The sequence below is a fragment of the Poecilia mexicana genome, unplaced genomic scaffold, assembly GCF_051168715.1.
Source record: "Poecilia mexicana isolate PSO_F unplaced genomic scaffold, ASM5116871v1 scaffold_8, whole genome shotgun sequence".
Taxonomy (NCBI): Eukaryota; Metazoa; Chordata; class Actinopteri; order Cyprinodontiformes; family Poeciliidae; genus Poecilia; species Poecilia mexicana.
Window position 1 is genome coordinate 7,559,572 of NW_028263377.1, and position 25,862 is coordinate 7,585,433.

The 25,862-nt window shown below is 41.5% G+C and overlaps 1 protein-coding gene across 2 annotated transcripts in view; it reads right to left on the bottom strand.

Annotated features, from left to right (window-relative positions):
- Nucleotides 1-25,862, bottom strand: part of LOC106931389 (RNA binding protein fox-1 homolog 2-like) — a 65,491-nt gene that overhangs the window by 24,177 nt on the left and 15,452 nt on the right. For both annotated transcript variants that reach the window (XM_088008148.1, XM_088008147.1), the window contains exons 3-6: nucleotides 5,432-5,629; nucleotides 1,674-1,847; nucleotides 1,229-1,282; nucleotides 332-424 (exon numbers count right to left, since the gene is read on the bottom strand). In XM_088008148.1, the coding sequence (XP_087864274.1) occupies nucleotides 332-424; nucleotides 1,229-1,282; nucleotides 1,674-1,847; nucleotides 5,432-5,629 (519 nt within the window). The remainder of the gene's footprint in view (nucleotides 1-331; nucleotides 425-1,228; nucleotides 1,283-1,673; nucleotides 1,848-5,431; nucleotides 5,630-25,862) is intronic.

Here is a 25,862-nt window from a genome sequence, read left to right on the forward strand (position 1 = left end):
GGGGAGCGTCGTCGGGGAAACGAAGCCAAGAGGGCCGACAGGTTGGCGTGAAAACAAGGCATGCTTTTGCTTTCGTTCTTGCAACACTCCCTCCCCAAAAAAAATTAATCCCAGCACATTAAAAAAAAAACAAACAAAAAAAAAGAAGGTGAGGTCTCTTTGGATTTTAAACAAACAGGAAACAGATTGCAGAGGACTGGGGGAAGTGGGATACCAGTGGGCTGCATCAGAGCATATCACATAAGGGATGATGGGATGGAGACAGATAGGCAGAACTGATGGAGGAGCGGAGAGAGAAGATGGAGAGAGAGAGAGAAAGAGGGGAAATTACCTCGATTTTACGGCCCTCCACCAGCGTGCCGTGGAGCTTTTCTCTGGCTTTCTCCGCGTCGGCGCTGTTTTCAAATGTCACAAAGCCGAAACCCTGCGGCACACAGCGAGGTTAGAGAGGAAGAGGAGGAGGAGGGGAGAGGAAGGGCAACGGTAGAACAGACCGGGTCCGTTTCTCACTGCTAAAAATATGAGCCAAAACTGTCAACGAAAGAGTACCAACACAATCGTCTCAAATTTAAATTAAGAATCAATTTGAAAATATATTCCGAATGCCATCTCAATTGCTGCTACGCCAACGCCTGTGGTTATGACTGCTGCTTGTGCAACTGTTACTTGCACACTTTTTCCCTCCACCAAACTTTCCTTCATCGTTAGCAATGCCTTCTTAAATCTGCCAACTCTGCAGTTTTCCCCATGACTGTGTAGGCCGCAACTTAATATTTTCCTCTCTGAAATGGATTACTGAAAAACAGAACATCTGTAGTTTGGAGATATAGATGTAGATGCTCTAGAAAGCACAATCAAACAGAAAGAAGCAGCTTTCTTTCATCTTTACACATGTTCACAGAGGGACTTTTTAACCAGAGTTCAAAGGTCAGGCAAAGAAACTATGACTCGATGCGTCTCATTATTCTTGCAGCAGCAGAGTTTATCGCCGCTGTTCCTCTTTAAATAAAAGCAGGCAGATGATGCAACACACATTTTATTAATTTTTTTTTGAGTGTGAATACTGCTGAAGTGTGTTTTTTTATTTATTTATTTTTTAATCATACAGTGAGAATCTGGGGAGAAAATCAAATCTGCCAATCAGGGCTCTGACTGCTTTTTGGCATCGTGTTCACATCAGAACTGATCTCACTCAAACAAAGACAGATCAGAAAAAGAAACGACTCACCTTTGACCCTCTCTCATTGAAAATAATCTCTACATCCAGAATCTTCCCAAATTGCTGCAAAAAACACCAGAAAGAGGAATTCAGTAAATATATATCTGAATAATTGAGCATAATTACACAGTAAAGTCTTTTTGAAGCCTGTTTGGAGGTAGGAGACTTTCAGCAAATGTACACTAGGGGTCACTGTTACACCAAAGACAATTTTCAGCATTAAACTGTGTTTATCTGTTGCTTTGTCCCATTTCCCTCCCCAGATTTTGCGACTCACACTAACACACTGACACAGTTAGAAGTTTGGCCCCCTGAACGGGGGGCCAAACCCCGCGGTCGCCTTCCCGCGTGTCCCACTTTGACTCTCTCGCCCGCTCAGAAAGCGCTCGTTTCGCAGGAGCGCTTCACCACGCGTCTAGACTGATTTATTGATCCTGCCCGGAGCGGTCCGTACCCCAAACATCTGCCTGAGGTCCGGGTCCCGGAAGCGGAAGGGGATGTTGGAGACGTGGAGGCGCTTGGGGGTCCCCTTGGCCTCCGCGGAGTCTCCCGTTGAGCCGCCCGCGCCCGTGCCTCCTGCAGAACACTGCGCTCCCGCCTCGCCCTGAGACGTCTCCTCCGTCTTTCCCTGAGGAGGAATGAAACAGCATTTTTTTTTTTTTTATTGAGATTTAACACAGAAGATTGACAGAAAGCAGAGAATAAAAGTGAAGTAGAAGGAAACTTTTACACAAACAACATCTGAAAATCCATTCCAAAATAGCTCAAATTCAGGCAGACTGGATGGACGGCGTCCGCAAACTCCAAAATGTTCTGTCTTAAAGGGGCGGTATTATGTGTTTTCTAGCTACATAGTGTCATTTTACAGCACAATCAAGTAACTATGTTACCTTCAGTTGTTATAAAAAAATGCTGTGTTTATCAAAAATGACTAAAAGAAATTTTACTTCCTTATTCAACACCTTGAAATTGGGCCTCTGTCTCTTTAAAAAAATCCTGCTCTTTCTGAAACTCCGCATTCAGGAAGTCATCACAACATGCCTCCCCTATTAATCCTTTAACATTTTTACAAACGTTTCACTGAGAAGTAGCTCCTATAATGAGCCCAGCTGATGCACAGTTCCACCAGGTGTTTGCTGATTGCCGCTGGCTAGTCTGAAGGAGCTGAGCGGTGGAGTCGTGGAAGCTCAGAAGCTTGGAAAGTGCAGCTCTTGGGGAGGAACTTTGTCCTTGAAGGCGGAGCTAAGTCCACCCAGGTGTTCTGCACAGCTGAATGGTTGCCACGGGAGATTGAAGGATTTCTCAAACATGCATAAAAGAATCAAGCGACACTCCAGGTATGTTTTTGATAAGGTAATAACACCATAACATGGTGCAAGCACAAAAAAGTCAAGACGCTCAGCAGATATCAGGAAGGTCTGGGTCCCAAAATGATGATGAAGTATAAATCAATTCCAGCATGCCATTTTTGTTAAGATGCAAGTTAAAACCTAATTTTTTCCCCCACAAAACAAATCCCCCTTTTTTATTCTTCCGTTACAAATCTCATTTCCTCTAATTAAATTTTATAGATGAATGAGGAATAGTATTTAATATAAATCTGCCAGGACCATCAATGCAATGACAGCTTTCCATGTTGGCCAAAACACAAACATTTTGTTCTCGCCTGAACAAAGAAACTTCTGCCACATGTTTCTCTTATCCTCTACATGCCTGGTGGTGAAAATTAGCGGGACTTTCTTTCATTGATGGCCTTTCTTTATGGCACTTGTCTCTAAAAAGAAAGATAATTAGCCGTCGTGTCGACAGTGAATCTCAGCAGCTCCTCCAGAGTTACCATAAGCTCTGATACTTGCTGTCCTCAACCAGCTGATGGGGCCGTAATCTTTCCTTTGTGTCTTCAGTTGTTCTTTGGGCTTCATGATGGTATTTGGAACAGGGCTGCACCGATTGTCTTCTGGCCGATCAATCAGTTGATAACAGTGGGGTGACTATTGTTCGGGTTTGTCATGGTTGAGCAAAAGGAAGATGGTGGTTGATTTTCAGACCTTTGCGTAATATTGGTGGAAAAAGTAGGTTTCTCATTTAAATATCGGAAATATAAAAAGAAGATTATTTCTCTTTCAGTTTTTAGAACATAGGGGAAAAACTAGAAAAAAAAGAAAAATGTCAAAACTAACCTTTTCCATGCCTTTCTATTTAACAATTGTGTTCAGTTTTTCGACCAAGTTGTGGCTAATCGATCGGCCGATTCATCGGTGCACCTCTAGTCTCTGTAATGTTCTCTAACAAACCTCTGATGTCTACAGGTGCATTTATACTCAGAATGTATTCAAATAAAGTAACTACTTTATTGATCCCAAAGGGAAATTGGACGCAGGTCGATTTTATTACTTACATTAGATAATTTCTGGAAGCAACTGATTTAATTTAGGGGTAACAGAGTAAAAGAGGTTGAATATGAATGCTCAAATTCACTATATAAGAATTTTAATGTAAGAAAAAAAAAGATGTGGAAACCTTTATAAATGAAATGCATGCTGGAGGTTTCTGACTGTAGTTCAGTCGTTGTGGAAAACCTCAGCAGAGTTCTGCTTCTCGCTGGAGATCTCGTTCGACGTGTCAAGAAACTGATAATCTTCACACTGCTCAGCATGAAAGCAGCGTTTATTTATATAGTAAACAACTCTGACGCTGAAGCGCAGCACAAACCGGAGCTGCTTTAGATCTTTATCTGTGTGTGTGTGTTTGTGAGTGTACAGGGTGAAAAGCAGTGTGCTGTGCTCCATAAACAAATTTCACCAAGCTCAAATTTAAAAAATAAATAAAATAAAAGTAGCAAATGAATGCTGACATCATGCAAACTGTGCATCTTGCAAATTAAAAGTGGAAGACTAATTAAAATAATAATAATAATAATAATGACTTGAGGAAAATGGTTCAGATTCCTCCTGCGAAGCAGCACAACTCTGAGTTTTTTGCTGATGTCGGCATGTTAGTATGATGCTGAAACTCTGCTGATGTAACCTGAACCTGCTTCACCATGTTACTGTGATCTGCTGTTAGCTTCCTAAAAGCTCATTAAAGCTAAACTCAGCTCCAGCTGATGGGAAGGGTTATTAGATTTTACCTTCTTTGGCAATAAAAATAAAACCCCCACTGCATGTCACTGTCAGTAATTCCACTGTAATGCCATAAAATTACATTTTCATTCATTTAACCTACGCATATATCGGAAAAAGTGACGAGCCCTGAATAAACGATCACTTATCCGCTGGTGAAACACGGTGGTGGCAGCATCATGCTGTGGGGGATGCCGGAAGAGAGGAGGTTCATGTTCCAGCAGAGTAACGAGGCTAAGCATCCAGCCAGAGCGCCAACAGATCGAAGCGTATTCATGTGCTTGAATGGCCCAGTCAAAGTCCAGATTTAAATCCAGCAGTTTAAAAATCAAATATCCTTCCAGTCAAATACTTTGGATGATAATGTGACAAAACGCACTAAGGCATATTAAAATACATCCAAAATAATAATAATAATTTAAAAAAATCAAATATTATGAAAAAGTCCTGGATTTTTTGGTCACTCATTTAACAACTAAATTATTTTAGAATAATTATTCTGATAATTAATCGGTTAATCAGATGAAGAAATTGGCAAATTTTACAGATTTGTCATGTAGTCACTGTAGTCTTTTCTAGACAATATTAGAAATGCATTAAAAGATGAGTAATCTGTTCCTTTTTTAAATAAGAAAATAACAATTTGTTGCCTAAAAAGCAAAAACAACGTTCCTTTAGTGAATCTGAACTCAGTGAAGCTAAAACAGTGCTACTTGAGGAGTTCTGTGTAAAACATATTTACAGACAAAAGTGCATTTATCTTAAATGCAAAATGTCTATGCACATATATTTGTATAGTTTTGGATTAATTCATGCTCCGATTATGCTTTTCCAGCATACTTCAGTTAGTGATTATTCGATTACTATATTAGTTGACGATTGTTTTAATAACCGATTAATCATGATTCATCCGATTAATCATCTCCGCCCTAACCTATATAATATACAAATTTCGGTGTCTCAAATGAGTGACAAAAGGTATTCAACTCATTCAAGGTGATATTAGTTTTGGGGGATGTTCTTGTCAGGGGATTATGAAAACATTTGCTGTCAAATCTCAGATATTATTAACGGAGGAAGGAGTTCTTACATTGTTGTTGTTGGCTGTAGTCGTGGCTCCGTTAGCACCCGCTCCGACCTCCACTGCACTTTGGCCCGCGGCGGCAAACATGGCCCCCGGACCAAACTCTGTCCCTGGTAGGCCGTTTTGAGGAGGGGGAGGAGGGGGGAAGGTCGTAAAGGGCGGGGCTACTAAACCCTCCTGTCCTCCGGTTGAGTCCTGGGAGCCCTGTAGGATCGGGGATGAGGGTGAGGGGGTAAGAGGGAGATTGAGAAAAATTAACAATTATTCTCCGTTTACAGAGTGTAGGCAAAACGAGGAGGGGTAAAAACTCTTGGCATCAAATTTCACACTCGCTCTCCGTCCCTTCCCTTTATTCCCTGTGAATAATCCCCTCCCCCACCCTGTTCTCTACACCTCCATATCTCTGACAGGCATGTGTTTTGAGTCAGCCAACCATGAAATATTTACAGCAAACCCATCTATTATTAAGAGTCACAAAATTTGATACAGTTGGAAATACAAAGATGTTTTTGGGTGGATGAAGGTGAGGAGGGGGATAAAAAAAAAAAAAAAAAAATATATATATATATATATATATATATATATATATATATATATATATATATATATATATAGTAAAATACAGCGACGCACTAACTGTGAAACGTTCAAAGCCGCTGCTATGCTCTTGCTTCTGCGTTTTCCCGCTTGACTTTTAAAGCAGAAAATAACACCGCGGGCTAAATATACGTATATCCTGTCAGCAGAGCTGCATCTGTATCTGCAGCTGGATGAGCTGCAGATTACAGCAAAACCAATTTGCCAGCGTGTTTCTGGTATTTTTCATGTGTGGTGACTCTGCACCGCAGATAGACGAAATCATTTTTCACACCCAAGGGCATCTCGGACTGAGCTGTATGAGAAAAAGCTTTACAGTAAAGAAAGTAAAAGAAATGTTAATAGAGAACAAAAAAAGAGGGAGAAGGGTGTTTTAAACCAGAAAAACCAAAAAGATTAGTTTTTTTTCTTAATAGTCAAGAGTCAACTTCGTGTTACACAATCGATAAAGAGCAACTTTAGGAGCCAACAGCTTTCACTGTAGCAAGATATGAATTATGATTATAATTTCTTCTTCTTCAATGTTTATTTATCCCTGCCGCTCTCCTCCTCCTTAAGTGACATTTGGACCCCACAAGTTTTTTACTCTGTTTGCAGTCTGGCGGGGTCACAGTCACCCTGCGTGCGCTTTTGAGAGGTTTAAGATTATTTTTTATAACATTTTTTGGTTAATGAGAAAGGGGAAAGACATGTGGCAAAGGTTATCAGGCCGTATCGAACCTGTGACAACCAAGTCAGGGACTAAGTCCTCCATATATGGGTTATGCTTTACCTCTGCGCCACTATAGCATCCTCCAATATTTTTTTGTGTGTGTATGGTTTCAGGTACTGACGGTCTGACGAACAACCCCTCTTTTCCCTGCGTTCCTCCTACGCATTGCGCTAAGACTGCGCGAGGGTTAGCCAGGATAAAACTCCTTTAGATCAAGAATCTCTTTTACATGAGTGTCTGACATTGCATTTAAGGGCAACTAAATTTCTGTCATGAATTCAAGACATTTAGGGCTTTAGGTTTAGATACATGGACTTAAGACTTTTTACTGTGCATATTCCTCAAGGAGTGTGTTTATATCACACTCTACATTATAAATAGAATCTTTGCTAACTAATTATAATAGTATATATAATGAATCAATTTCTGGTCCGTTCCCAATGATCCCATGGTAATATCATGTGAACCAGCGATTGGCCCTCTACCATGAGTTGTATATAGGCTGGCTGACGGCCGGAGACACTCCATCTCCAGACAGCCTTTTTAATTAGCCGGAGTAACTAAGATGCCGCAACGCGACTGGGCTCTCCCTCTAATCCTATAGCCTGACAGCTCACCGCTCTGCTGCAGTGATGGGCGCTCTGGCAGTAAACAGGCAGCCAAGGCTAAAAGGCCCATCTGCAGCACAGACGGCTTCTGGGGCCTGAGCCCGACAGATAGGGGATGTCGCACAATCGGATGAGCGAGAGATAGGAAGCACTGGGGGAAAACCCATGCTGCTGCATCTTATTGTACGTGTTTATTGTCACCAACTGATGGAAACGGAAACAATAAATCTGTTCAAAGAGATAAATGCAAAAGTAATTCGCTGGCCAGGCTTCTGTGATTCCCTGGATGAGAGCACTTGTTAAGGCATGTGAGCTCGTGAGCGTGCGGTAGCCTGTATGAAGCGACGCAAAAGGGTGTGTCTTACAGGCACGGCCTAGCTCGGGGATTCATTTCATACAGCACACAAAGTGCTGGGCAGAAGGAAGGAAAACAGGATGAATGAAATATTGAGTGGCGAAAAAAAAAGAAAAAAGAGGAGGCTGAGTGCAGGGAGAGAAGACTTTATTGACCGTGATGCTGCAATCTAGACTCTGGTTATCTACTTGTATCCCGAGGCTGATTTAGTAGCGTGGGATTCATTTTCTACACCCCCTTAGAGAAGTATTAACACCCTTTGATCTTTTTGTTTGCATTTTCTTCCCTTAAATGTTCTTGGATGGGATTTTATGCCACTATTAAAAAGTAAAACAGTTCACATTAGGTCAAACTGGATGGAGAACGCCTCATTTTTTAAACTCTGATTCAGATCCACACTTTGACTGGGTTATTGTAACATGACTATATTTAGTTACAAAACATTTTGTTGGACCTCTGGTTGTACCTTTGGAGGGTCTCAAGTCTTCTTGCCACTCTTACATAATGGCCAAATCTGAGGATTGCATAACTAATAGTTCTAATGTTTACGTAAGATTTTACCCTGGAGTAAAAATGCTACAGTTTTGCTGAGTTAACGAAGCTGAGTGCTTCTATCTAAAGCAAAAAACACGTAGCAATCATTATATTTGTGCTGCTAATATTGCACTTACGATCAGTGGTGGGCACACGTCTGCTAATGCGGAGCCAACTTTCCGTTTTGTGATTTTGCTAACTTTTAAAAACATTTAGCGCACTTAGATTCCCCGAAATGAATTTTTCCTGAATAAATTTTTCCGGATAAGTTTTGGTTATCGACCGCTAAGAATTCTTCAAGTAGATAGACATTTATATTCATGCTCTTATTTTGAAAAGGGAGAAGTCCGTTCTGTTTTCTCTCTTTTTTCACCAATAACTTCACACCAAAAAACACAGAGATCAACATGTAAACATAAGTGCAGTATCTAGGGGCATTATAGAACATGTGAATTATTTCAAAATTAAATTGGTCCTTGAGGGCTATAGTCTGTCAAGAGCAGACATAATTTGATTTGAAGTTAGCACTTTAGTGTTAGCTCAGTTGGTGTAGCGTGTTTGAGGAATTAAAGGTTATGATTAGTGCTATAGCTAAGTTAACAGTGCCCACCACCAATGACGTTAATTCCTACTATTTTATTCAAGACAAGCGTAGAAAATCCGTTAAAAGAAAGTGAGATTTTTTTCAAGTTTTGGAAATTTATTTTAAAACAAATACACACAATACTATTGGACTAAACCAACATATGAGAGTTGTGGAGCTAGAGATGAGATTCCTTCTTGGTGTTTTGCTCTTTATGGAGGAACAGATTAAATCACAGTGAGCTGATATTAGCCGTCTAAAAAGCTTAGCTAGGAAACAGTTCCATCTTTATTGCAGTAATGAGCTGTGCTCCTTTAGTTTCCATGCCGTGACTTTCCAAACTGTGATGCTTCTGGCCAACAGAAATCAGACTGATTGTAGTGCGGCGGCCAGGAACACTTCGTTCCCTCTAAATCCTCTAGAATATTCTTAAAGAAAAAAGACTTTAGCTGTAGAAATTTTTTGACTGAATATTTTAGAGAGTTTGAAACAGTGGTATGCCGTCGTACTTGTAACTAACCCAAACATAGTCGACACATTCTCCCACATGAGGTGCGAATCTCTGCGGCTCCTCCAGAGTTAGCCGGAGATTCAATTGCATATCGTTTTACCAAACAGGCAACAGGGATGGGAATTTATCGTGATAAATTCTGTATCGTGATAAGAACTTTTGATTTATCGTTGCCTCAATAAATTCCAATTAATTACTTTCTTTTTTGTTTTTAAATGATCCGTTTCATCAGGATTCGCTTTTTTTCTTTTTTTTAACGTTTTTCCACAATGTTGGTTCAATGAGAGCATGTGCAGGCCAGTGGTACAAATCACACTTTTTTATGTGACTGGAGTATTAAAGATGCAAATGGGAATGCTGAGCTGCATTTGTGTTTGTGGGACTAGGATCCAGTCACAGATACCACCTAAAAGAAAGTAGTAATAAAAATAGTTCTTATCACTATTATTACAACAATAGTTCCACAAAATATTGCAATAAAACAATAATAAATGGGCAATATGAACTTAAGAGACAAAGTAAAGATGGCTGAATACAAATGCATAAAAAATGTGTATTCTAGTTTTCACTTCACAATTATAGTTATACAAAACTTTGTTGGTTTAATTGTATAAATTTCAAAGAAAACACCCGAAATCTCTGAAGGCACTGAATCGCTGATCCACATGTTTTATTATAATGTAAAAATATCTTAATGCCTCTACAGCCATCCATTCATTCATCCATCCATTTTCTTTACACCCTTGTCCCTTAGTGGGGTCGGGAGGCCTCTACACCCAAAAATACAAAATAGGGAAATTTTATTGTTCACTAATAAAAGTCTAAATAGCCTAATGGTGTAATAATAATAATAATGAGACAGAGTTGTCAGAACAAGAGTTGCTGACTAAGGAGCTGCTCACTTCCACATGGCATGATCATATAGTTTAGCAGAGAGAGGGAGAAAATGGAAAAAAGAAAAAAAAAAGTATGATGGGAAAAATAAAAGTGAGGCCTAAGAGGGGGGCCATATAAGAAATGATGAGGAATTCATTTTTGGAGTTATAGCTGGCCTGAAAACATCAACACACACACACACACACACACACACACACACACACACACACACACACACACACAAAAAAAACTTTCCGCTGTGAATTCTGACACTCTGAGATGTGATTTAAACAGACGGCACGAAAATCAAGCTGAGCCGAAGCGACAGAGAAGATCACGTTATCAGGCGAAAGGTTATATTCTGGCAACATGACACGACGGTAACAAAAAGTAAAAAAAAAAAAAAAAAACTGAGGGGAAAGCACATTCATTAAAGCACTCCACTCATGCACACACAGAAATGCGCAGCAGCTGAGCTACCTGTGACACCATATGGCTTTCCGTACACACACAGCGAGGCGATGTGGGGGGGAGGGGAGAGCCTTCTCGCCTCCAACTCCAGCCTCCTAAAGCGCAGACAGAACTGACAGCCACGTAGTGAAGCTGCTGAAGCTCATCAATCACAGTAATACATGATAATTAGACTAGTGGAACCGACTGCCGTCTGCAGAGAGAGAGCCGCTCTACTTATAGGTTCGGGTCCTGCGAACTGTCTCGTTTCTTTCTCTGCGGTTCCAGTAAGTGGTGTTTACCTTCATCTCCCATCGTCCTAACAAAGCCCCCAAACATCCCCCCAACCCAACCACCTCGACTCCCTTTGCTTGATGAAACCCAGGTGGTAATTTCTCCTGTAAACCACCAGCAGACACCATTACAGCTTACAGCTCTGTCTGCGCCGCCATGTCCATCAAAGGACAGGCCACAGCCTATTTCCTTATATGGTCGTGTACATGTGGGCCTCTCGCCCATCATTTGTTCCATTCAAAACCAACCAACTTTATTAATCAGATACGACTGAGTATTTGGAAAAACCATTCTTACCCTCTGAAGTTTGTCATGATTGAACCACAAACCTTGGTGTATTGGGACAGAGCAGCATAATGGAGCGATTATTTGTCAAAGGAAGTAAAATATGATTTTTTTTTTTTTAAATTGCCTTTCACATAAAATAAATGAAGAAATAAAAATCTGACAAGTGTGGTGTGCATTTACATTCACCTCTGATCTCATCTGAGCAGAAAGAAAGATAGACAAACAGAAAGAAAGAAAGGAACGGACAGGAAGAAAACACAGAAAGAATGAAAAGACAAAACCAAAAAGAAAGAGAAAGAAGAAACGACTGAACAAATGAAAAACTAAAGAACGAACAAAAGCATGAATGAAAGAACAAAAGATCAAACAAAAGAACAAATAAATAAATAAGCAAACAAATGAAACAAAAAGAACGAATGAATGAACAAAAACAAAAGAACAAATGAAAGACCAAATGATGAAAGAAAGACAGAAAGGAAGAAAGAACAAACGGTATAGAAAGGAAGATAAAAAGAAAAAGAAAAAGTCAGAAAATGGTCGAAGATCTCATCTTTATACAGACAGTAAATGTACGGCACTTGAAATATAATCATCCATTAAATCTGGAATCCAAGCGACTTTTGCACACATTGATGCTGCAACGACTAAACGACATGAATCCAATTGGAAATCAGAGTCAAAACGTGAAGTCATGTTTACGTCTCATCTGATGGAGCCTGACATCATTTCCTGTGGAGGATAAGGAAACATTTCATTCTCTGGATGTGCAAAGCTGGTGGGCAATAAAACACCGAAAAAGAGCTGCAGATTTAAAACCTTATCTTTTCTAACTATTTTTTGTTTTTATGTTAGTCTGCCATAAATTCATAAATACACTTTTGTGAGGCACTGTAAACATATTTTATGTAGTTTTACAGCAGCACAGCACAGATGGTGTAATAAAAAATAAAATAAAATAAAACTCTCCCTACAATACACTGAACAACGAGAAGTAGAAAATGCAGAGTGAGGGTTTTGAGCCACTTTACAGTACATTTAGTCGCACACTGCAGCCCCTGCTGACCCGCATTTGTTCTCAACAGAACCGTTCATTGCAAGTCTTGTGTTCTCTCTGTGGCGACAACTAAAATCTCCCTGGGACCCCCCAGGAGTCCCGCAGATTCACATGGTCTCACACACAGGCTTCACATAGCCTCTAGGACTTTTATTTATTCATTTTTTAATTTAAGATTTTGTCTGAGCTCGAAAACCCTACTGAAAGAAGCGTAAAGCGTACGCGTGAATTGGAGACGTTCTGCCGTGAAACCGGAACCTCGCGACTCAAACAAACCGGCCGCTGTCGCTCGGCGCCAGCAGCTTTTGAGGGCCTGCTGAGATCTGTGACACGCGGCTCATTGGTTATTGACAATTCTGATCATCGTCAGCGTCGGCGTCGTTATCATAATCAGAGGGACGGGGCTTTTCTTCATGTCACCCTGGGCAACGAAGCCTAAAAATACAAACCTGTGCCGATATTTTAGATGATCCCGTTTCTGTCTTAGCCTATTACAGCTGAGACTTTTTGTTAAATAGAATAATATATTAAAAAATTAGTCCAAGATATTTTAAAGTATAAACAGGAACGTTTAATATAAATTATTGGCAGATAAATTAAGAGTGGTCAGGCTTTATATAAGATTGTTTGGATGGATAGAAACCAGGTTGTCCAAATAAAAGTCCAAATATTAATTGATATATCAATTAGAGATGCGGCAATAAATCGACCCCAATTCCCTTAATTTTGGCCAATACTTGTGTCTGAAACCGATCTTATACACCAATCTTATTTGTCTCTGCAAAGGTGTGAAAATTCGCCGTCATCAATATCCACTTAGCAACTTTGTAGCTGTATTTAGTGAGTTTTCAACTAAAAAGAAAAAAAATGAAATAGTTTCCACTTACATGATTTATTGATTTGTTTTTTCCTCTTTCTCATTCCATTCTTTCTACCAGAAACTACATGACAAAAGTCTTCAGTCTGGTGCTTTGGCCTAAACTAGGCCCTATTTTTATAAGGACAATTTTGTTTACAGACACTTAATGCATTTTATTTGTTGATTCCGTTTTGTTTATTTATTTCAGAAATTTAAAATGTCTTCCAGTTCCAGTGTTAAATGCTAATCAGAATTTAAGTGAGTTTATTGGTCTTTGGGAATGTGTTATTGCGTCATTATGCCACGGAAATAGTCTCAAAACAATAATATTGTTTATCGCAATAAAGTCTGGGACAATTCATTATTTCAGCAAAACCCGTTATTGTGACACACAAGTATTTAAAAATGATGAATTTAAGTAGAGGGTAGGAGGGAGATAACATGGAGCTACTGATCAGGGTATGTCCTAAATCAATACATCAATTTATGAACTACCCATGAATGTATTGTAATTTGCATTAGTGGAAGAAATTTTTCTATAGTGGATCGGCCACCAAATCTGGCTCCTACCCAGGGGCCCTTAACCTTGCAAACCCGGCCCTGGTCGCTCCTCTACGGTGTTTTAGATGTTCCAGACATGCTGCTGGGCTGTTCGGACACACCTCCATGTTCCACATCAACGCGCGGCACAAGGCGACACGTGGAGGGACTTTCACACCTCACCTCCGACTGCACACAGCCCGAGAGCCCGAGACGGCGGGCCCTCGGAGCGGCAGGGAAGTGGTTAACCCAGAGGTGGAGAGGATTCACACACTACATTAGGCCGGCGGTGCAGACAGCTCTGCTTTGACTGGGACTTCCAGGGTTAGATGGTACGAATACCATTAATCTCATCCTGCGATTCTGTCCGGTGTGGTAGGTAGATGATTTGGCTCGGCATTAAGTGCTCCTGATTAAATCTCTGACTAAACTGATTTGTCACTTTGACAAATGTGCAGCACAGCTGACTCAGAAATCTAAATCTCCACGAGAGGGGTTATTTTAATGTATTTCCTCATTTTCAAAAAGGAAAAAAAAAGAAAATGAGCTCAGAATGGAGGTTTTCGGTCTACTTGTGATTTCTTTATCTTTTTAAAATCCAGGCACATCCACGTTTAGATGGTCGCTGCCAATATATGGACATCCAGGTTCAGCCTTCAGAGCGGTGCTGTCTAATTCATGTGCTACCTGCAGTTTGTGTTTGCTGGCATCAGCCTGATATGTGCCGACAGCCGGGCAGGTAGCCATTACAACCCAGCAGGGACGGACGGGAGCACAAAGTTACATCCACCAGCCTGGTGAGACCAGAGAATGGCCGTGCATCTTTCATGTGAACTTTCTGACCGTTTTTTTGTAAACACAAACAATAAATATGTGTATGGTAGATTTTTACAGCGGTCGGGCTTGAGATGATGTTTTGCATCCGAGAAGAAAGAAAGAAAGAAAGAAAGAAAGAAAGAAAGAAAGAAAGAAAGAAAGAAAGAAAGAAAGAAAGAAAGAAAGAAAGAAAGAAAGAAAGAAAGAAAGAAAGAAAGAAAGAAAGAAAGAAAGAAAGAAAGAAAGAAAGAAAGAAAGAAAGAAAGAAAGAAAGAAAGAGGAAAAAGAAAGAGAGGGCGAGAGAATGGAAAGAGGAAAGGAAGTAAAGAAGGTGGGAAAGAAGGACGGACAAATGGATGGATGATAACGGAAGGAAAACAATGAATAAATAAATTAAAGGACAGATTGACAAACAAATTAAGAAATGATGCGTAAACACGGAAGATTGATGGATGGATGGACGAACTGATGGTAAACGGATGTATGAATAGATACATGAATGGCCGGATGAACAATCCTTGGACAATCAAATGAATTGGGAACGAAGCCTGGAAACAAATATCCCTTCACTCTCTGTCATCTTTCCACACTAATGCAGTCAGAGAAAAAACTTTTTCCAGACAAAGCAGGATACCAGAGTGAAGTCTGAAGGCTTCAACCTTTCTCATAAAAAGCAGTGAATCATGAAATGTTCTCTTTATTTGCCCTTTTTATTATTTTCTTCCCTCAACCCCCAGCGCAACTGGGTAAAACTGTGACTTGAATCTTCAGCAGATAAACTCACGGTTACTTCTACTCTCTAAATAACTCCGGTCGTCTCCAAACCTTCTGGAGACGGGCTGCCAAAAATAGAGGGAGAAAATTTGCAGAGGAGTGGCGTGGCTGGTGGAGTGTCACCTTCACAGTGCGTTCCCACGCGGAACTACCCCCTCTACCCCTCATTACAAGCGCCATCCTCCATTTGCCGTCATCGTCGGAGATGAATAATGTGTTTAGCTTAGAGCTGCACATGCTCGCAGGGATATCGGAAAAAAAAAAAAACTGGAGAAACAAACAAGGGCAGAAGAAAATAGAGAGAAGAAAACTCTTCTGCGAGAGAGGCATTTAAACTGTGAGGATGGACCAGTATGTGTGCTGATTAATGTATAAAAACGCTTAAGTGGTGTGTGAGGATTAAGAGGTGTTTGTTCAATACTTACGCAACACTCTCTCTATGTTTAGTATAGCTTTACAACTGAACGCCGACCTCCAGCCGTTCAACTGCAGGATCGGCGTCAAGCTGACGAAGCGCTCCAGACTGAACAAAAGTTCCAATAAAAACACACGCCGGGTCTCGGCCAGCACTGACGTGATGTCAAAACTCGAATCCTTTTCCCGTCAGTTAATGCAACACAGCTGGGATACACGAGTAACAACGTCCACCCTTCGGTGTGGACGTTGTTACTGTAGGAGCACTCACCGTCAACAGGACTCAGGGATGTTGGCCGTCTTTGGAAACCCTTAAGATTTAAGGTCAGATCCGAAGTCAGTGAGGTGTGGCGATATCAGGTCACAAAATCATTATTTGTGGGGAAAATTAAAGCTCGTTACGTTTGGGTACGCAGATTAAGGTTTCGCAAATCACAACCTGAGTTGTAAAGAAACTGTAATCAGTATTTAACTTTTGGTTTGTGTCATGGTTTTATGCTACATGTTTAACCCTAACATGGTCCTGATGTCTAAAAAAAACCTTGAATATGCTCCCTTGTTGTGGTTTTACTAATGAGTGAAAGATTTCATAAATTTTAAACCGCTTTAAATATTGAATATGGGTGCAGTTTTCTGGTCGATCGCCCATCTGGTAAAGATTTCTATTGTCTTAAACGTCACTAAATATAGTGACAAAGCCATGAAGTTGGCAACAGTTGGGGGATTTTTGTTAATCGCACATGTGCAGACCTGACCTGGTCCGCAGATCCATGGATAAGATCGGTTACTCATTCAAATATCTGCCTATCGCAACTTCCTAAAAATGAAGGAAATCAGGAGAACTCATAATATCGAATAATCCAGAAAAAAGATTGATTGGTGTACATATTTTTAGATCTGAACTAAAGATGATCAAATCCAGCCTAGACATACGGTAGGCTGTGGAATAATCCTGTCGCTAATGCTGCTGGGAAGCTCCAAAGCAGACACCAACTTCAGCTCTGTTAGCATGTAAACTTTGGACCAATGCTAACTAGCCACATGAGAAACTTGAGCTCTATCGTCTTTTAAACACCACAATAAGAGTCTCAATCACACAGTTAAGCAGACAATTATTCATATCATTGGCCGTTTCTCATAATTGCTGGCCCGCTTTTTGCCAGTTTCAACTTGTGTTTAGAAAAGTTTACTTTTGTTAAAGAGGTTCTCTAGTCAAGACTGGCTGGGCCACTTTAATATGTTACAACAACTTCCATCGGATGAAATGTGTCTAATATTAAAAGATTACTTCAAACTTAGACTTTGCCAGGGTTACAGCATGAGTGATTTTGGGTTTAACTGTCAAGCCAGTACATTTCCCTCTGGGGTTCTAGATAGCTGCTTGCCTTTCCCTCAGTAGAGGAAGACACAAGCTGACAGCTCCAAGACAACACTTTGGGAAACAAATTTAAGACGGAAGAAAAATATCCTGGTACTTTAACATGGCTAGATCTTGTCACAGCCTAAGCAAATCTCTTGTTTTACAAGCTCACACACAGTGTGACGTCGTTTCTTTCTGTAGATTGAATTATTAATGACCAATAAAGGCAGGAAAGGCACAAAAAAATAAAACAGAAATCAGCTCAATTCTTTTGGATGGCTTAAAATCAGATTTAAATCACAGATCGGTGCATCTCTACAGCAAACAGATCAACACTGTAAATGTTGGAGTGAAGTTCTATAATAGTGGTATTTTTGTGCACGGAAACCAGCGTGCCTCAGTACCTGCCTCTCTCAATCCAGTGCACAGATGAAGTTTAAGCTGGACGGACAGCTTGGATGACGACGGTAAAAAAAAAAACAACAACAAAAAAATGCTGGCCAAAACCTTCGCCTCTACCCGACATGATGTGGCGCACACAAACACAAGCGTGCGAAACACAACGTGACACTGTGTGCAGTCAGCACGGACAAAGCCTGCAGTATCAAATGTAAACGTGCATGTCAACACATGCGGTTTTCAGCTGTTGCTACCTCGCGTCCGCGCGCATTCCCTTCTCCTACCGTCTCCATCCGATCCCAACAGCCGCCCGCCCTCGGGCCCAGAGGAAACCACGAGCAGAGAGCGGGACGTGCTACAACAGGGCCAGAACGCAGCTCTCATCCTCGGGCTGTCTCTCAGCTAAAGTAGCACAGACACACCCACCATATGCTGAGAACACCCCCAGTACGCAACATCAACTGCGTTATAATCTAGTGTTTTGAGTCGGCTTTAGTGCAATACAGTGTTTTTACTCTGCCAGCTCAATGCAGGTATGCATTCCTGCCCTTGTTTTGCCTCCACCGCAGTGACCCAACATGGAAATGATTTATATTACAAGAAAAGTTTAAAAGACGAAACAAAAACAAGAACTTGAAACACGTAATAAACAGGACTTGGCCAATTTTCAGCTTGATCAGAGGTGAAACTCAAAAATCCAATATTTTTCCAGTCACTGAATGCAGCATACCAGCTGCTCACATCACTCTTTAAGGTGGGACGCTGTTTCTCAGGCAAGACGACTACTTTTAAAATAAGTTATGGGGCAGTCAAAGCAGACAGCAAGAAACTTTATGTTTCAACGTGCCACGACATGTTGGGGGTTCATTCTGGTTTTCAAGAGAATGAGATTTTGAGCAGCTAGTAGGAAGTCTGAATCAACTACAGAGCTGGTCAGTGTTATCCATTTGATACGTCATAGAAGATGCTAGATTTGGAAATGCTCTTTTTTACTTTTTGTATTTTCTAGAACATACGCAGCAGACGGCTTCTAAAGTTTAGCCAGCTCTACTATCGCTGCCAACCGTGCTAATAGTTAACATAAGCTGCTACAAACAGGTTAAGAGGAAACCATTTTTGGCCGTTTTAGCAATGCTAGGTGCAGTGACAGCAGTGGATCCCCGCTAATTCGCAGTTTGGTATTCGTCAAATTTAATAGTTTCTCCAAATTATTTGTAGAAACTACAGTAGTCACAGATGTATCGTATAGCATCTCTAACATTTAAGAAAGAAATTTAAGCTTGGGAAGCTGAAATACCTAGGCCCAATGCTACATGACATGCTACTGGTTGGAATTGGCAAAGCAGCCAATTCAGGAGAGCCGTTCATTTTCCTTAGAGCTGATCAGCTGTAGCCTAAGACCAGAGATAAGGAAGACTATACATGTTAGATTCTATGTCAATACTAAGATGGTGTCCACTCTGTGTATTTAAAGTATATTTTAAAAATTAAAATAAACATTTCTAAGTGTCTTTAGACGGTGGTTTTAAGTATTCCCAGGGTTAAGCTATTTGTGGACAGTAATGATCCTTGGGATCCACTGTGACCACTAATTTATTATGCTAAAGGTAAATTAGTCACTGTTTCACTGTGACTGATGTGACATGCCATTTGCTTCCAACATAAATGAGCACTCATAGCAAGAAAGCCATAAAAACATTTTGTTCTATTCGGATTTCTTCCAAAGTGATAGAAATCTGAATTAGTTAAAATCTTCCTGGGCAGGTCAAAGCTTTACCAAAAAAAAAGTGTTGCAAATTGGCCGCAAAATTCTTAACACTGCATCCTGAACTGTAGCAAAACAAGCAAAGCAATCAGCAATAATCGGTTGCAGGGTGTTATACAAGGAGAGAACAGCAGAGCTGCAGGGACAAGCCCTGCTGTTGGTCTGAAACTCTGCCAACTATCTGACAGAGGCCTCACCTGGGCCAAGACACAGCAAAGCAGAGCGGGGCAGCACCATAAACAGTACAGCCAATTACCTCAACACGAAGCCAAACCAAACTCAGAGGAAATAACCGTTAGTGTCTCCGCCGCTCTGCCTTGCATCGACGGACACGTGCGCGAGGTAGTTTACGAAAACAAGCTCTGCCGAAGGAGTGAACTTACCGGGAGCAGAGCTGGGTAGTACAGCCCCATCATCGTCTGATCTACAGGAACAACCGCTGACCAGCTCTCCACTATCCCGGCGCTTCCTCCCTCTCCTTCCCTTTGTGTCTCTTCTCCTCCTCCTCGTATTCCTCCACCTCTCCTGCGCCTGTGCCCCAGGACCATGAGCCGAAGATGGCTTCAGTCCACGTCTGTCTCGCACGTTTAAATTCTCCCTAGTTCACTCTCCACCTCCACTGCTCCCCCCTTCGTCTTAAACCGGCGTCCCTTCTTCCCACTTCTCTGGCGTGCAAGCTCCGTCTGCCTGTCACTCTCAACCTCTCCTCGTCTCGGCGGCCCGGCCGCTCTGATCCCCCTTGGGCCTTTCTGTCTCTCTCCTCCTGCCAGGCTGAGTCTCTTCTCTCCTCCTCTCTCTCTCTCCTCTTCGCTCCGAGGCTGTCATTCACATTCTCGCGTTATACGTCTTGCTGCTCCCCCTTTTTGCCTCTCTCTTGTTCCCGCCCCTCTTTTTAAAAACTTTCCCTCCCTTTCCGTCTCAGTGCCTCCTATCCATCAAAGCATCCATCCCTCCATGCAGCCACCTAAACCCCCCGTCTCCGGATGGAGTCAGAACGCTGTTGTTGGTGCCTCTTCAAGCCTCTGCAGGGAGAAGAAACGGGAAAGGAAGAAGATGTCTTCCATCCACGCACTGGCTGCCTGAGAGAACAGAATGCGACCCCCACTGCATTGCAGCTTTTTTTTTTGATGATTTATTTATTGCATGGCAGGCTGTCAGCTGCAAAAAAGCAGTGGTAGGTAGGCCAGAAGAGTAGCTAAGCTGCGTGGGTAGGCTCCTAGATCACCATCTCTCCCTCTCTTTCTCTCTCCTGCAGCTGTCCAACTGAGCTCCAATTCCAGAACCCGGAGCTTCAAGCCGAATGTGAATCTGTATTTCGCTGCATTGCGCCTTTTTTTCACCCCCTTCTGGCTCAGTTCCGCCACTTTCCAACACTGCATTGTTAGGAGGCGCTTAATTTGCAGAGATGGGAGTGCAGTTCCTTGCGCTGCACTTTCATATGGGAGGGACTGAACTCTGCGGAGAAAGAAAAAAAAGAAAAAGAAAAGACAAAAAAAAAAGCCCTGATGCCAAGCATTCAGGCATCTGCTGAGTCTGGCTAGAAACTGAGTCCGGAGGGATGAAAGGGAAGGGAAAGATACGCGGTGCTGGAGATGTAGAGGGGGTAATTTTTATTTATTTTAAAAAAAAAAAAAGGTTAGCTGGACTAGAGTAGAGGTGCAGTGGATGCTAGCAAGAGATAACGGGATAGGGAGATAAGTGGATAAAGGGTTGGGTGGAGAAAAAGAGCGAGGGATGACGAGATTAGGGCTGTAAGTGAGGAGGATGAGAGGATGAATGGGGGGATGATCCCGGGATTAAGTCCACAGGCTGGACGCAGCAATAAACACATGCGTACAGTGTACACACAGATGTGCTTTGATTGGATTCGGGCTGGTGCACCTTGGCTGGCAAAACAAAGGCTACGGCCACCAGCCAATCAGAGCAAAGAACGCTCTGATTGGTTCCCCATTACAGCTTTGGACTTTGTCTCAATAGTTCAGATCCTCAAACCAATTAGGCTGCGAGACGAAAAGTTAGACACAAAGTAAAATTTTCTGATTACAATTTAATAAAGATAAAGGGAAACAAGCTATTTGGACCAACTTGGTTCAAGGTGTGTAGAAGGAAGTGTCCGGTCATCAGTTTGTGACCTTAGGATGAAGCAGATTTGGGTTATGCAGTCGGACAATGACCAAAAAGCACACCTGAGAGTCAACCTCAACAAAAAACAAAGGTTTCCATATGCCCTATTCAAAGGCCGAGCTCAAATAAGAGTGAGACACTGTGATATGAGCTTAAAGAGACTTTGCGTGCTTGAAAATCCCCCACTATGGCTGACATAAAACAATTAAGCGAAGAAAAGAGGGCCAAAATTCCTCCACAGTGTAAGTCATCGCAAACATTTGATAGCAGTTGCTCTTCCAATAGTAGCACAACCAGTTATCAGGTTCAGGGGGTATTTGTTTTATTATTTGTTTTATTATTTGTTTTATTATGTTTTGGCATTGGATCAGGTGAGTCTGGATCTCTTCGGTCCATTGAAAACAGCCTTTGATTAATGTATGCAGATCATCTTTGACATTAAAATTTGTTTGATAGGTGACTAGGGATTTATGATATAGCTGCATTAACATTGGTATTAGCCAATAACAGCATGGTTTGTTTTTTTACATAGCGGTATTGGTCCGATAAGTAAAAGTTGGTTGATATTAATAAATTTTCATTTTGTTGCCGTTTACGTTGGGGGTTGGTCATGTGATAGAGATGCGGGGTGTTAAACTGAAGCTGAGAAGTGCAGTTGTTTTCTCAGTGTGTGTATATCGGCAGACATTGCTTATCAACAGCAATATTAATATCGGTATCAGCCAAGATTTTCACATCACATAAAACCAATCTCTAAGGGGGAAAATATTTGTGCGCATAAACCCTACGATGTTTTGACTATTCTGAGGTAAAAACAATACTTTTTGAAGCACTGCAACAGTAATGACTTCAAATCGTAAAACATTGCAATGGGCCACCTAAATGAATGCACAACACGCAGAGGGACAAGCAGCAAGGACCCACACAGCTTGTCACCATTTAACACTCTGATATTGACACAGGCAGACCTGCAGGCAGTTCAAACAAGCGTACATATTGTAGGACAGGAGCTCGACGAAGACAAATGTACTGCCGCCGCGGCGCGAGAGGCCCAATCTTCCCAAGCTAGGCTCGGCTAACTCCATTAACATGATAACCGACAGCCAGTGTGCTCCAGGGTAGAATATATTAGCAGGAGTTACTTTCTAAATCATTTATAGCGCAAATCCAGAAGTGTGTGTTGGTTCTCAATGTAAAAGATGACTAATGGAGCTCTGAATGTGCTCCGGATCGGCCGGGGTCGTCAGGCTGGGCGCTCGTTTCGCAGGCTGATGAAGCTCCAGGTGCTTTGTTGGTGCGTTTTTAGTGCGTTTTTAGCACTTTGCAACAAACCCAAAATGTGCTTTTGAGATTTTATGTGACCAACATAATGTGCTTAATTATGTAGTGGAGGCAGAATGAGTCATGGTTTTTAAGGGTTTTTGGCAAAAAAAAAAAAAAAAAGTCTGGAGAAATATGGTGTGTGTTTTTATTCGGTGCCCCTCTGAGCTTGGACTTTGCAGAGCCACGTTTTGGATCTGAAAGCCTCCTGGGCTTTGGCTCGATCAGATCTACACGTCTTTAGGCTGATTTGTTTGTCTTTTTGATTGTTGGAGATCACCTGAACAGTATTTTGCCACAGAGTGACAATTGGATTTAGGTCTGGACTTTGACTGGGCCAGTCAAACCCATGACTATTCTTTGATCTAACCTACTCCATTGCAGCTCTGGCTGTATGGTTAGCGATGTCATCCTGGTTAAGGTGAACCTTCGCCCTGGTGTCAAACCTTTTCCAAAGTTTCATGTATGGGTACACCAAAAAATCGGCCCTGACTTCCTTAATTTTGGAAGATCGGGGCCGACACTTCGTGACTTTGTCGCTACATTTAACAATTTTTCAGACAAAAAAAAAAAATTGGTTTTGGTCCAAGTCGGAATCGGTTGGTCAGACTTTTTAAAGATTGGGATTGTCCAGAAAACTGCAATCGGGGCACCCTTAGTTTTACGACAGGATTGTTCTGCATTTAGCCTCAATGGTACCACTTCACAATATGGCTACTACCAAAGATGGATAATAAATAGTTCATAGATAAGTTATTAATTAATCTCTAAACGCTTTATAAATCATTAATAAAAGGGTGAGAAGGAGACAAAATCAACCGGTTCCTTACACAATAGTCAGGTAAATGTGTTCAACTACATATTTTTATCTAAAGTTGTTACACTAAACATTGTAAGCACAATAAGCACTTGTAAACGTCATTTGTTTAGCATATAGTCTCTCTCTCCCCTTTAATTAATGCATAATAAACAGGTAATGATTTATAAAGTATTCATAGATCAGTTCTCTATATACTAAATGAATATAATGGGAGCCTTATTGTAAAGTGGAGCCGTCACAACTGCATTCCTGTCAATTCTGAAAAAAAGCATTCCCACAGCCTGATGCTGCCAACACCAAGTTCATGCCATTGGTTGGACTTGATTTTATTTAGGGAAGTCAGCGTTGAGGGATTTGATCTCTAAACACAAAGCCACTTTTTGGTTATAAAGTGACACAATATCAAAAGATGGAACAGATTTGTAAAGTACTGTAAGCTCTACTTTAAATAACTCGCTTCTGTGTCTCTTCCAGCTCTCTCATCTTTTTTCCTTTTTTAACGCCTTTTATTCCTCCCTTTTCTCTTGTCAACTGAGCATTCAACTAAAAATAACTGAACTGCTGGTCAGCGGGGACAGGAACAAGGAATCTAAATAAAATTAGCTTCTGAACCTCAAGCACTGTCTCATTTCAGAACTGGATTTCTAAAAACAAAAAAAGAAAAGAAGAGGAGAAGAGCAGAATACTAAAGACAGAGCTGAGGTTTGGGAGGATCTTCCATCTTGTGTGGAGAGAGGGAAGTGGGTGGGGGGGGGCGGCGTACCGGCACACGGACCAATACCCCCCTCCTGTGGCACTGCCAGAGAGCTGCACATCCCAAACACAGACTGCACACACACACACACACACACACACACACACACACACACACACACACAGACACGTGCACAAATACTCACATATTGCAGCACTCAAAACCACATTAGAATGACTATACACGCGCGCGCGCACACACACACACACACACACACACACACACTCACACGCACGAGTCCTGAGACGGTTTGAGCCGCTGAGTGTGTGCTGCTGCTGCTGCTGCTGCTGCTGGAAGGCAGATAACAAAATACTCGACTCCTCTTCCTCTCCTCTGCACACATAAGGCAGTGATTACCGAGAGCAATACGTGTGGAGAGAAACAGAGAAAAACGAGCGAGAGGATGAGAGAGGAGCCGAGGAGTGAAAGGACGGGAACATCCGTGTGAAAAGCCCCCCCCTCAACCTCCACCAGTGCGAGTACGGAGCGCGGCTCCGAGCCGGTGATGGGATAATTTCGCCCCACTTTCCGAGGGTTCGAGTGTTTGAAAGAGAAGCTTAGTCACAAGCGGCTCCGCTTTCCATTCAGCGTTCGCAGCGCGTTCCGGGTCGCAAACGGCGTCAAGGTAACGAGGCGCATCTCCAATCCGGCAGGCGGGACAAACGAGTCGGTGCGGTGGGGAGGAACAGAGACGTTTACCGATTTCTCAAAATGAAATTGCTAAGCGACATCAGACGAGGAAAAGAGGCAAAAGTATTGGTTCACGCCATGCTTTGAACATGTCAGAAAGTTTTAGATGATTATATAATTACATGGAAATAAGATGAGGAAATAAAACATCCAGATCATGATTTTATCCATTTCCTTGGGATTTACAAATTTGTGACCCAAGATTCTCTGTCAAAATTTCTGATACAGAACAAAATTTATGTTTCCATTATTTATGGCAATTTGTAGTAACGAAGTAGCACCAGACCATCATGTGTTTTTTTTCCCCTGAAATGCTATTAGTTTTATATCAGATATAACACGATAAATACCTTCCTTTCAGTCTAGGGAATATTTTCCACAAAGACGTTTTTAATGGCAGCCTGAATAAAATTTAAGACCAAAAAACTATAAAAACAGGAGGATGATTGAGGGATCCTGCTGTATGACAATCAAACGTAGCAAAAACTGTGACGTTTCTGGGCTCCGTTTGTAGCGGTGTTGTGCTTCTGGCACTGCATGTGACTCTACAGTCTTAAATCCCAAAGAGCCTGGATTTATTTTTTTTATTTTTCTGCACAAAATGCACTTAGCTTCGTGCAAGTTGTCAACAGAAGTGAGCCGGTGGCAAAAACGAACGTCATCCAGCCAATTGATGATAAATGTACACATATTCATGGTAGATGAAAAAAAGCTAGCAAGGGTATATTGCCTGACAAAGTCCCACAAGAGAAAAAAAAACAAACTACAAGATTAAATTGTCCTGCTGCAACAAAATTTAAGATCTGTCATCAACTTAGATTTTTAATAAATTTTAAAGGCCTTCATTTTAGAAAACATCAATTTAAGACATTTAAAGGATGAGCAATCACCCCGTTTTGCTCTCCAGGTTGGCTTATTTTTATCCAATAATACAATTTGT